This window comes from Sphaerodactylus townsendi, linkage group LG01, assembly GCF_021028975.2.
Source record: "Sphaerodactylus townsendi isolate TG3544 linkage group LG01, MPM_Stown_v2.3, whole genome shotgun sequence".
Lineage (NCBI taxonomy): Eukaryota > Metazoa > Chordata > Lepidosauria > Squamata > Sphaerodactylidae > Sphaerodactylus > Sphaerodactylus townsendi.
Genome location: NC_059425.1, coordinates 188,184,917 through 188,198,492, shown reverse-complemented (window position 1 = coordinate 188,198,492; position 13,576 = coordinate 188,184,917). Strand labels below are relative to the sequence as shown.

Sequence of the window (13,576 nt, the reverse complement as noted above, 5' to 3'; positions counted from 1 at the left end):
GGCATGCGCACTCGACACACGTTGCAGGAAGTGGGCGGGGCCGTGAGTGTGTGTGAGCGGCCGTGAACGCGCCTCTCTAATGTGTGTGTGTATAAAAACATCATTTGTCGAACTAGCGGCCGGAGGGGGGCGGGGTTCTCGGCCTTCGAGTGTCCCGGATGTGGTGGCCGACCGCGCATGCGCGCTGGAGTCGCCGCGAGTGGCGGTTGGCTGAAGCTGCCATGTCGTCGTCGCCCCTGGAGAAGCCGCAGATCATCGCCCACACGCAGCAGGGCCTGAACTACACCGTCTTCGACTGCAAGTGGGTGCCGAGCAGCGCCCGCCTCCTCTGCCTGGGCAGCTTCCCGCGCGGCACCGGCGTCATCCAGCTGTACGAGCTGCAGGGCGGCCGCCTCAGCCTCCTCCGCGAAGTGAGTGCGGGGCGAGCGCTCCCGCTCCTCCTCCTCCTCCTCCTCCTCAGGAGAGCCTCCAGCAGCAGCAGCAGCAGCAGCACGGCTCCTCAGACAGAAGCTCCCGAGTGGGCAGGATGAGGCAGTGCGGGGTAGTGGTTAGTCGCCGCTTCTGCCCTGGAAGCTCGCTGGGTGACTCGTAGTCGAGGAGGCAACCAGGAGCCCAGGCTGACTCTTGACAGTTGGTGCAGACCTCAGTTGCATGCTGTCAGTCGTCAGCAACTGGCAACCCCCAGCCTCAGAACCGCCACGTTAGCTGGATTTAGCTTCAACCCACCCCGCTGTCCACCATGGTCTCCAAACAACTGACCAATACCTCTGGGGCAGTATCTGGCTGACCATCCATCAGCAAGCAGGTATAGCTGGGTGTCATCATAGTGACGACATCCTAGCCCAGTGGTGGCGAACCTATGGCACGGGTGCCAGAGGTGGCACTCAGAGCCCTCTCCGTGGGCACGTGCAAACAGAGCCCCCCCCCCCCCACACACACATGTAGGCTGGCTTGGGCCGCTCGGCGTGATTATTAGCATTAAGCCTAAGACCTAGTTTTGGGGAAGCAGTGTAGGTAACCCTGTTAAGCGCTGTTAAACCCCACTGATTTTCATGGGAAGAACTAAAGCACGATCCTTTACCTGGGAGTAAGCTCAGTTGCTGTCAATGGGGCTTGCTTCTGAGTAAACCCTCCTAGGGGCGTGATTCACCCATTGGAAGAGTTGCACGGTTGTTTCAAAGCAAAGCCATCAACTACCACCAAGCTTACTCCTGAGTAACGCGCGCCTCGGAGCCAACCGGTTTTTCTAAACTAAAACCTCAGTATTCAGGTTCAATTGCCATGTTGGCACTTTGTGATAAATAAGTGGGTTTCGGGTTGCAATTTGGGCACTCGGTCTCGAAAAGGTTTGCCATCACTGTCCTAGCCCATAACCTCTCGATCAACCCTTGGCAAGAGGACGCATATAGATGCAGGATAACATCAGCAACAGAATTGCCCCTTGAGGGACTCTGCAGACTGAGGAATGGCTTGCAGAGACTCTCTCACCAAATGCTACCCTCTGTCCCTGACCCTGGAGAAATGAGCTATCTGACATCACCTGGTTTTCTTGGGTCCTTGTTGACCTGCTTTGTGCAATAGGCTTGTCTCTTAAATCATTGTTTTGGAGAAGTCCATTCAAAGGGAATTAATATACAATCAGATCCTAGCCTACCTCTCAGGGCTCTTAGGAGGATCACAGGGAAAAGTAGGATATCAATAAAGCAAATAAAGAACGTATTTTCTTTCCGCATAGGAGTCTGGCTGTACCTAGCAACTCAAGTGTAACCTTTTCAAGACCTGCAAGGTCTAAAAATCGGGGGGGGGGGGGCACCCTCACTGAAGTATAAGGTTTTGATTCATTCTCAAGTTGAATTTTTAGTCTTAATGGGGGAGGGGGCTTTGTTCAGTGATAGGGTATTTGCAGTTCTGGTCGCCGCATCTCAAAAAGGATATTGAGGAGATAGAAAAAGTGCAGAGAAGGGCAACAAGGATGATTGAGGGACTGGAGCACCTTCCCTATGAGGAGAGGCTGCAGCGTTTGGGACTTCTTAGTTTGCCTGAGGAGGTGCCGAGGGGGGATATGATTGAAGTCTACAAAATTATGCATGGGGTAGAAAATATTGACAGAGAGACATTTTTCTCTCTTTCTCACAATACTAGAACCAGGGGACATTCATTGAAATGTTGGGGGGAAGAATTAGGACTAATAAAAGGAAACACTTCTTCACGCAACGTGTGATTGGTGTTTGGAATATGCTGCCACAGGAGGTGGTGATGGCCACTAACCTGGATAGCTTTAAAAGGGGCTTGGACAGATTTATGGAGGAGAAGTTGATTTATGGCTACCAATCTTGATCCTCTTTGATCTGAGATTGCAAATGCCTTAACAGACCAGGTGATCGGGAGCAACAGCCGCAGAAGGCCATTGCGTTCACCTCCTACATGTGAGCTCCCAAAGGCACCTGGTGGGCCACTGCGAGTAGCAGAGAGCTGGACTAGATGGACTTTGGTCTGATCTAGCTGGCTTGTTCTTATGTTCTTATGTTCTTATGTAATACTCAACGTGCCAGGTTCAATTCCCAGCAGAAGAAGAGTTTGGAATTACACCCAACTGTAAACTCAACTCCTTTCAACTGTAAGGATGCTCAAGGTGGCCTACAAACTCCTTTCCCTTCCTCCCCCCACAACAGACACCTTGTGAGGTAGGAGGGGCTGAGAGAGTTCCGAGAGGAGTTTGACTGGCCCAAGGTCACCCAGCAGAGAGCAGCAGTGGCGTAGTGGTTCAGAGCAGGTGCATTCTAATCTGGAGGAACCTGGTTTGATTCCCAGCTCTGCCGCTTGAGCTGTGGAGGCTTATCTGGGGAATTCAGATTAGCCTGTGCACTCCAACGCATGCCAGCTGGGTGACCTTGGGCTAGTCACAGTTCTTCTGAGCTCTCTCAGCCCCACCCTCACAGGATGTTTGTTAGGGGAGAAGGGAAATTAGTTTGTAAGCCCCTTTGAGTCTCCTACAGGAGAGAAAAGGGCAGTGGTGGGATTCAAATAATTTCACAACCGGTTCTGCCGAAGTGGTGCGAACCTGCTGAATCCCACCACTGGAAAGGGTGGATATAAATCCAAACTCTTCTTCTTCGTGTGGAGGAGCGGGGAAAACACATCCAGTCCACTACGTTAGAGTCCATCTGCTCTTAACCACTACCCCATGCTGAAAGGATCTGGTAGTCAGTGGGGTGAAAGATCCTCTGCCCAAGATTCTGCGGAGCTGATGGCAGTCTGAGTAGACCAGTGGTGGTGAACCTTTGGCACTCCAGATGTTATGGACTACAATTCCCATCAGCTCCTGCCAGCATGGCCAATTGACCATGGTGGCAGGAGCTGATGGGAATTATAGTCCATAGCATCTGGAGTGCCAAAGGTTCGCCACCACGGGAGTAAACCATACTGGCTTGAGTAGACCATACTGGTTTGATTCAGTACAAGGCTCAGTGGCTGAGCATCCGCTGGGCATGCTGACAGTCCCAGGTTCCATCCACACCATCTGGTAGGAGGTGATGTGATGGGCCTCTGCTTGAGTCCCTGGAGAACTCCTGCCAGTCCGAGCGGACAGTAGTGACCTTGATAGACTGAGAGTCCTATTCTGTTTAGGGCAGCTTTGTGTATGATCTCCCTCCCCCAGAGTCTCCTGTTTCCTAGAAGAGTTTGCATGCAGAGTCCATCCACCCTCTTTCTTCACCAACACCGGTTATTGCTCCTGAACATGGGGACGTAAACTAGTACAAACTGCTTTTTTGAGGAGGGCTTCTCTACGCTTCTGTTTTCATTCTTTCCACCTTGTGAAGTTGATCAGCGTAGGAGAGAGTCCTTGATTCCAGGGAGCTCTGGATGACAGATGACCTCATTTCAACCCCATGGGGTAGATTGAGAGAGGGGCTGTGGCTGAGTGGTGGAGCATTTGCCTGGGCCTCAGAGATCCCCAGGGTCAAACTCTGGCATCTCCAGGTGGAATAACCATGCAGTTGGTGATGGGAACTACGCCTCCTTGAGGCCCCGGGCAGCTGCTACCAGTCTGAATAGACGGGTGGACTGAGGGTCCAGTTCTGTGTAAGGTGGCTTCTTGTGTTCCAAGGGACTGTCCCAAAGTCATCCGGTGAGGGACTTGGTTTTTTTGTCTGAGTTGAATGAGGCGATGGATGTGGTGCTCCTGTTTGTCTTCACAAAAGCCCTGTGAGGTAGGATGAGAGCACCTTAGAGGAAGCGGTCCCGGGTCCCCCAGTCAATTTAATGATTGAATAGGAGCTTAATCCTGAATCATTCCAGTTTTAGTCTGAGCTTCTGTTTGCTATGCAATGCTGGCTGTTGTCCATTGCATCGTGGCATTTCAACCCACATTTGAAAATTGGAGCAGAATGTGTCTGCCCCGCATCATTTCTCAACTTTGTCTAAATGGCAAACAGAAAGGGCCATCGTTACTCTAACCCTAACCCTGCAGGAGAGAAAGGGGGGATATAAATCCCTCCTCCTCCTCCTCCTCTTCTTCTTCTTCCTCTTCTTCTTCCTCTTCTTCTTCTTCTATACCAGTGGTGGCAAACCTATGGCACTCCAGATGTTCATGGACTACAATTCCCATCAGCCCCAACCAGCATGGCAAATTGGGCTGATGGGAATTGTAGTCCATGAACATCTAGAGTGCCATAGGTTCGCCACCACGGCTCTATACTGAAAATATATCTAACCCTTTCACCTTTGCAGCGACAAGTTTCTAGGGTTAGATTCGAGTCCAGTAGCACCTTAGAGACCAAGGAGATGTCCAGGGTATAGTCCAGTGATGGCGAACCTTTTTGAGACCGAGTGCCCAAATTGCAACCCAAACCCCACTTATTTATTGCCAAGTGCCAACCCGGCAATTTAACCTGAATGCTGAGGTTTTCGTTTAGAAAAAACTGGTTGGCACCCTCTTCCTCCACCCCACCCGCTCGAGCAGGGGCCAGCCTGCTGTAGCCTCCAGCAAGTCCCGCTGCACCGTCTCTCTCTGGGTGGTGCCTCCTTCTAGCATCTCTGCCTCCTCTGCACCCCCCCTCCCTTGAGCTAAAAGCAGTGCCACCCAGAGCACAGGCACCCAGGCCTCAAGCCGCAGCCAAGTCCTCCCTACTCATCATGCCTGCGTGCAATATCGCAGCTCAGGTGGGCCCAGGCCAGCCTAGGTGTGTGTGTGTGTGTGATTTTCTGCCTCCCACATGATGAACTCTGTGTGTGCGTGCCCACAGAGAGGGCTCCAAGTGCCACCTCTGGCACCCGTGCCATAGGTTCGCCATCACTGGTATAGTCTTTCGAGAGTCAAAGCAATCTTAATCAGATATACCAAGGGACTCTGAGTCTCCACTGCTTGTACCCCAAAGATTGTGTTCACTTCTAAGGGGCTGCTGGGCTTAAATCTAGCTCTTCTCCTGTAGACTAACATGGCTACTCTCCGAAACAGACTTCCTATGGCAGTGATGGCAAAGCGTGTCAAAGATGACACGCCATGACATTTTGGGTGGCGCGCCAGCATTCGCCAGCACCCGACAAAAACTGTTCTCCCTGTTTGAGTTACCAAAGAAACTGAAGGAAGACAAATACAAGAAGCATGTGACCCTTTACCACCTGGAGCTTAAAAGGGATTCTCCCCATCCGTATCCGCATGCTGTCTGTCATCTTCAGAACTGTGGTTGGTGGTGACTTGAATATGTCAGAATTGTTTCTCTTTCATTCCAGGGGGGTGGGGGGTTGACCTGCCAGCAAAGTTAGGTATTTTCTGAATTTTTGACACACCAAGCCCAAAAGGTTCGCCATCGCTGTCCGAGGGCAAAGCTGTGCTGGGACTTCAGATTGTCCTTTCATCTGTCACTTTCAACCACTTTTGCTCGAAGACAGGAACTGAACAGAAGCCGTCAATTTAAATGGTGTCAGTTTTTCCCCAAGCTGGCACAATTACATCCATGTTGAACTTGGGCCTAAAAATGAGAATTTGATTTGCCACCTTGACTTCTTTTCCCCATTTAGAGAACGGCTAATTTAAATCTTAAATGTTTGGATTAAGAAGGTTAATTTCCAGAGGAACAGTTACAGGTCATCCAAGATCTCTGTCTTTGATTGGAATAAAACCGTAAGGAACAGATCGCTTGACTTGGCACAAAGGCTTTCTAGCTCTGTTATGTTTGGCAGCGCAACGTTCAGAAGTTGAGCATTGTGTAGCAATGCATAACGATCGGGAATGCCATGTTGGTCACCATGGAGATGGCTATTATTTTTGCCTGTGTACATAGGGCCAATGCTTCCTGCAGAGTGTTGGTTGCTGTTGCTATGGAAGTGCAGGAGAACTCAATATACTGGTCTTGTATAGCATCATGGAGCACGAAGTGAAGTCCATGCCTGTCAAATAGGTTTACTTCATTCAGCCAATCAACCAAGCTCTGTATCTTGTTATGGAAAATCACTCTGTGCTTTTCTATAGCAATGATTATGAATTTATCTGTGTGTTTTAGAATAGCTTTCTAGCGACGGGCCTCAGTTGGCAGAACCAACCTGAATATATTTGATTTTGGCTAAGTGGTCCTTCCCAGACATTTGTGTGATACACGGAAAGCTGGCCTAAGGTTTGCCTTGTGAAATATGAAAGCGGCAGAGGCAGAGATGGGATTAAGATATTAAAAAGCAGTGCGTAACAGTTTTTTTAATCAGCAGTTGTGCGTTTGCATTGCAACTCATACCACAAAATCTTTAAAAAAACATATTTCAGCAGCTACAGGAGCCGACCTAGGACTTCTTGACATTCTGTATCAAGATTAAACTGTATCAAGATTAAACTTAACTTGATTTATTCAAGTCAGACCTAGGACTTGTGAGAAAACGGAATATAAGCTATTCTTAGTGAGGTGTCTTCTCTCTTAAATGGGAAATCAGTTCAGAAGGGGAATATCTGAGAATCAAAGACTGGGTCATCTTTTCTGTTCTGGCTGGCAGAACCCTTGGAGAAGGACTAAACATTCCTCCACGACATGGTTTAAAGAGCTAAGGCACCATACACACATCGTAGGTAAACTGCGTAAAGTAAAATAGCGTATCAACATTAAATCTGTGTCTTGTTCAATTTTAGTCAGATGACATTACAAATTTAGGAATCATTGCAATTGCCCTTGTCCCTGTCAACATTGCTTTGATATACATTTCTCCAAAGGTTAACAAACTTCGATACACATTTTAAAGTGGAAGTTGAAAACTGTATGTTAAAAAAAATCTGTTCTTCACTTTACTTCAGTTGGACATCTATAACCTACTGGTGTTGGCTAAAGGAGGACTGTATAAATATATTAATATTTAACTCTGGTCTTTTTAAAAACCTTTTTTCCCTTTCAAGATTGAAAAGTCAAAGCCTATTAAATGTGGAACATTCGGGGCGTCCTCTCTACAACAAAGATATCTAGCTACAGGAGACTTCGGGGGAAATTTACACATATGGTAAGAATACTAGATTTGTCCATTATTATTGTGCAGTGCTTTTTTTAAAAAAATACCTGTATTTTCAGATAATTGATCACCAGTATAGAATCAAAACTGGCAATTGATTTAAAGCCCTCCATTCAGAATCTCTGAGATTTTAGCCAGAAAATTAGTCCTCATGGCTTCTGCTACACAGTTTTCATAATACAAAGGGCCTGTAAGGCAGAGATGCTCCGCCAGCAACCTGGCTTCCCAAAGCCCCGGGTTCTGGTGATTGGATCCCTCCAGGTTCATTTACTGTGTGGCTGCAAGATCAGACCATCCTTCTGAGAGGATACTTTTGGACTTGAGCCCCGGTTATAGGAACTGTATTATTCATTAATGGTGTTTTAAGGTAAACTGTGGTTTTAAATTTTAAATTTTATATTATGTAGAGTATATTAACAGGAGCCTCCCTGAGCCCAGTTCGCTGGAGTATGGCAGGATATAAATAAAATGTCCATTGTATTGTCGAAGGCTTTCACGGCTGGATTCAACTGGTTGTGATGGGTTTTCCGGGTTGATGCCAGCCACAGATGCAGGCGAAACGTTAGGAACAAGATCCACCAGACCACGGCCACACCACAACCAAAATTTCCATTCGTTTCTATAGCTTTTTAAAAAACAGAACTGTAGAACAAACTGTTTTAAAAAAAGAATTCTTATCCTTTAAAGTCCTGCTCATTTCCAGTTGAAGAATAATCCTGAATCTTTGTATTATAAAGGCTAAATCCGTGAGAATTGCTGTTGTTGCTTATGGGCTGAGTAAATTCCAGTTTGGGTTAGTGGGTCATCGTCTCCAGAATGTTCACAAATGCCTTTGCCTATTGCAACAACCACCACTGTCATACATAAACAAATTGAGACGAGTGTGTTTTAAGAATAATATGTTCCTATTTTATTACTTTTAACTGTTTTTTTTTAAAATATATATATTATACCAACACACTAAACCAAATTGGTTCATTATTATTTGGCACAGGATCAGATCTTTTAAATATCAAATATTATACATAAAACAAATGTAGAACTTCTTATAAAAGATAGGTATCTTCTCCAATCTAACTGACACACACTGTCTAATATTTAGGCATGGTAGGATACCTATTGTTGTATTATTTTGCTTTTAGAACATAAGAACATAAGAACTGGCCTGCTGGATCAGACCAGAGTCCATCTAGTCCAGCACTCTGCTACTCGCAGTGGCCCACCAGGTGCCTTTGGGAGCTCACTTGCAGGATGTGAAAGCAATGGCCTTCTGCTGCTGCTGCTCTTGGGCACCTGGTCTGCTAAGGCATTTGCAATCTGAGATCAAGGCAGATCAAGACTGGTAGCCATCGATCGACTTCTCCTCCATAAATCTGTCCAAGCCCTTTTTAAAGCCATCCAGGTTAGTGGCCATCACCCCCTCCTGTGGCAGCATATTCCAAACACCAATCACACGTTGCGTGAAGAAGTGTTTCCTTTTATTAGTCCTAATTCTTCCCCCCAGCATTTTCAATGAATGCCCCCTGCTTCTAGTAGTGTGAGAAAGAGAGAAAACATTTCTCTCTGTCAACATTTTCTACCCCATGCATAATTTTATAGACTTCAATCATATCTCCCCTCAGCCGTCTCCTCTCCAAACTAAAGAGTCCCAAACGCTGCAGCTCCTCTCCTCACAAGGAAGGTGCCCCAATCCTTCTTCAATCATCCTCAAGGTTCTTCTCTCTTCACTTCTTTTTTCTATCTCTTCGATATCCTTTTTGAGATGTGGCGACCAGAACTGAACACAGTACTCCAAGTGCGGTCGCACCACGGCTTTATATAAGGGCATGACAATCCTTGCAGTGTTATTATCAACTCCTTTCCTAATTATCCCCAGCATAGAGTTTGCCTTTTTCACAGCTGCCATGCATTGAGTTGACATTCCCATGGAACTATCAACTAAGATGCCCAAATCCCTTTCCTGGTCTGTGACTGATAGCACTGACCCCTGTAGCGTTTATCTGTTGCTATACAGATCTATTTATATTGTAATTCTATATTAGATTGTATTTTTACATTGCTGTGTAGGGGTATTTACTGTCATTTGCTCTGGCTATTTCTTAAAAAATCTGAAGTGATCTGAATCCCTTGAAGTCAACCATCAAGTTATGTGGACTATTTTCTTGCTATTGAACTATATTTGAGACTGCAGAATGTGTCTGTGTAAATCTTGATTTATCTATGCCTATTAAAGGTTAATAAAGATAAAGATAGAGAAGAAGGATATGTTGAATGTTCCACATTGTGAACTGTTGACGAACATGAAGTAACTCTTCCCCCCTTTTTAAAAACTCTTCAGGAATTTGGAGGCTCCAGAACTCCCGGTGTACTCTGTGAAAGGGCATCAAGAAATCATCAATAGCATTGACGGTGTTGGTGGCTTAGGAATTGGGGAAGGAGCACCAGAAATTGTGACGGGGAGTCGTGATGGTGAGTTGAGTTACTGTTGCGCAGGGGAGATGAGTCAGTATAAATCTTGCTAATGGCCTCTTTCAGCTTCAGGTTAGCATAATATGATACTTAGGAAGGGACTTCACCCTGTCATTTGACTGTTAAAAGACACCTGTCATCATTCAGTGACATGATCTATGCTCAAGTGACTTCCCTACCAGTCTAGGAATGCTAGAGACAGATCTGCCTGACTTTCCTGTGATCTTAGGAAGTCCCTACCTATTTTGCACAGCAAACACTAACTCGTTTGCACTGGATTGCAGCCAAATTGCTGAACTACTTAAAGGAATTGCTTTAGGAACAAGGAGTATCCCTGGAAAAAATTCAAAACACAGAGCAACTCTAGTTTGACTCTGAGGTCTTCTATTGGGTGATGCTCTCAACATCAATCGCAAGTGAGAAGAAACACATAAACTATATATCCAAAGCAAATGTGGCTGTAGGAGCTTCAACAAAGTTCAGAAAGATTTTAGACCACTGAACCTAGCGGGCACCCAGGTAGAAGCCTGACCTCGCCGATATCTCCAGGGCTTGTGGTTTACACACGGTTCTCTCAAATTAGGACTGATGCAAGGTTTCATTCTGTCTCTCGGCCTTCCCGTCACTCGACGGGAACAAAGTCTTACAGTCTCAGTCCAGACTGGTCTGCATCGCAATCTGTTTGTTACACAAATGGGGTTCCCAAATGTTTTCAGCCAGGTGCTTTGGACTTTAAAATTCAATAAATACCTTTTTTTTAAACACTCGACGCATGTTACCACCACAGGAAGCAAAGGTCATTTTTAGTTTTAAGTCTGAGATCCCATTGGGGATCAATGCAAACATAGATTACACATGTTTTTTGTAAGAAGTGTGACTTATTCACCTTCACTGTAGACCTAAATCAGGCTCCTAATTACCCACACGTGTCCTGGTTGGCAGTTTAAATTACACACAGGACAACTCCCTCAAGATGCCATTAAAGACCTGCCAGGGTACTGGATATTCTCAGAGAGTCGTAATGACAGCAGAGGTTTTGTGGTCACTGTGTAGAAGGTTTATTCTTTTTAGGGTAAGTTAATAGATTGCTTTAGGATTTTATTATCATAAATATCATATTTATTATGATAATGAAATAATAAATATATATTTATGGTAATTATACATACACACACACACATCTTCAGAGGTGTATCACAGAGGGAAGTCTGTGTGTAACAGTGTGTAACAGACTTCCCTCTGTGATATACCTCTGAAGATGCCAGCCACAGATGGAGGCGAAACGTTAGGAACAAGATCCACCAGACCGTGGCCACACAGCCCGGGAAACCCCACCAGAACGAACCAATTGTTAAATTATTTCAATCCCAGCACCAGGACCTGTTGTTAAATTATTTGAATCCCACCACTAGCGGTGGCCAGCTGTTTCTGAGCATGACTGGCTCCATTGTGGCCTGTCGCTTGTGGGCTAGTTGCTCCTCTTGCAGCCTGTGGTGACCTGGGGCCGCTGCCTCCTTGTTCGTGCTTTTATTGTCTCACAGCTGATGGGGGCCCCATCTGCTTCTTTGGGCAATTGCTGCTGCTGTGCGGATCGTGATAGTCCAGGGAGCAGACCTTGAACAGCTGGATTTTGCTCTCACTTATTGAGAGAAACAAACCATGATGTTTATTTAGTTTATTTAGATGAAAACAATTTGTGTATGTATAACAGACAAGGAATAGCCAATGTGTTTAGTAATTTACTGTTTATTGTACTATAATTAAATAACAAACACGTAAGATATTTTGGTACATGCTTCGAATTTAATATCAAGTGATCAATATTGTTCGCTTTGACGCGGTTTTTCCATAGATTGTTTGACTGTTCGAGTTCTGGCATAGCATAGCACGACATAGCATACAGCTATGAAAGGACTGCCCCCCAAAATAACTGCCACAGACGATCCTGCTATGAAATGGCTGCCTCAGTTTACTTTCAGTCCCACAGTTAAAATCCTTCAGGTGTGGTGGTGGTGGCTGCCAAAGCATGGCCAATCAAAGCCTTGCTGGGCAAAAGGCCACCTGGTTCTGCTTGCTTTCTAGAAGCACTCGGCCTGGTGAGGAAACGATCTCTCCCAAAGTTCCTGAACAGTCCTTTGGGTTTTTTTTAAACAGGAGGAATTTTAAACTCTCCTTATGAAAACGCTGACTGTCCTAGACGTTCAGGAGAAAACCCTCACAGAATTCCCCCACTTGAACTTGCAAGGCATCTGGAAACAACATCATGATGCGGCTGGCCTCCACCCGGGCCAGGGCCTTTACTGCTCTGGCCCCTGCCTGGTGGAACACTCTCCCTCCAGCTGTCCAGGCCCTGCGGGACCTTGGTGATTTCCGCAGGGCCTGTGAGACTGAGTTGTTCCACCGGGCCTTTGGAGATACCAGCCGCTGAATTGTGCCCCCCCCCCTCCCCGGTCCTTGGGTCCCTAATATTATTGGGACCCATTATTGAGACCCATAGGTCCTAATACCATCAGGACCCACTGCCTCTCTCTCCTCTCTTTAGGAGGATTAGGTCTAGGTGGGATGCCATCTTAGGATAACTGCTGTTTTTATTATATTTATGGAAGCTCTGTATGATGATTTTATGTATGGTTTTATGTTGTACACCACCCAGAGCCCTTCGGGGGTGGGGCGGTATATTAAGCTAAATTAATAACAACAACAACAACAACAATAATAATGTGTATATCAGTGGTGGCGAACCTTTGGCACTGCAGATGTTATGGACTACAATTCCCATCAGCCCCTGCCAGCATGGCCAATTGGCCATGCTTCAAAATTGGCACACTGACCTGGATTTGTATGTAAACATCATTTACAAAAAATTCAAAGCAACATTTGCTCAAAGTTATTTTTCATTGTTATTGCACACATGTAAATCCACTTACACTAATGTTAACCTTATTCTAATATACTATAATAAGAAAATTAAAGTGCATGATATATATACAGTGCCAGTGTCAATAAATCATATCAAAATACAATTTCATCATTTTGTGCAAGATATAATGACAAGGTCCATATGTGACTCTAAACTAATGAGTTCCAAAATTTTCTTAGTATGTCCATATTTTGTATGGTTTCAAAATGGAACTACACAAATATTCACCAGCTGTATTGACAAACAGTCATTCACAAGTCCATATGAGACCACACTGTTCAATTCCAACAGAAATTTTATATCTCCAATTTTTTTTCCTGCTTGTATAAGATGATCTCTAGGGGAAAGATGACTGTATCAGACCTGTTTTCCAGATGTTCGAATCCATTCTCATCAGCTCACCAGCATGGCCAATTGGCCATGTTGACAGAGGCTGATGGGGAATTGGTAGTTCCTGAACATCTGGAGAGCCGCAGGTTCCCACCAGAATAGCCCAGATAAATTAGGAATTTATCAGTTTTTACCAGCATGGCCAATTGGCCATGCTGACAGAGGCTGATGGGAATTGTAGTTCCTGAACATCTGGAGAGCCGCAGGTTCCCTACCCCTGCTGTAGAAGAATGCTTACCCCAGGATGAAATCAAGCTATTGAGAATCGGTATACTGAGGAAGATACCTTCGAAAACGCATTCAGACGCGTGG

The 13,576-nt window shown here is 45.7% G+C and overlaps 1 protein-coding gene across 1 annotated transcript in view; it reads left to right on the top strand.

Annotated features, from left to right (window-relative positions):
- The first annotated feature begins 143 nt into the window (after positions 1 to 143).
- Positions 144 to 13,576, top strand: part of DNAAF10 (dynein axonemal assembly factor 10) — a 32,392-nt gene continuing 18,959 nt past the window's right edge. The window contains 3 exon segments of the mRNA XM_048501669.1: positions 144 to 410; positions 7,376 to 7,476; positions 9,824 to 9,954. Of these exon segments, the coding sequence (XP_048357626.1) occupies positions 159 to 410; positions 7,376 to 7,476; positions 9,824 to 9,954 (484 nt within the window). The 5' untranslated portion in view covers positions 144 to 158.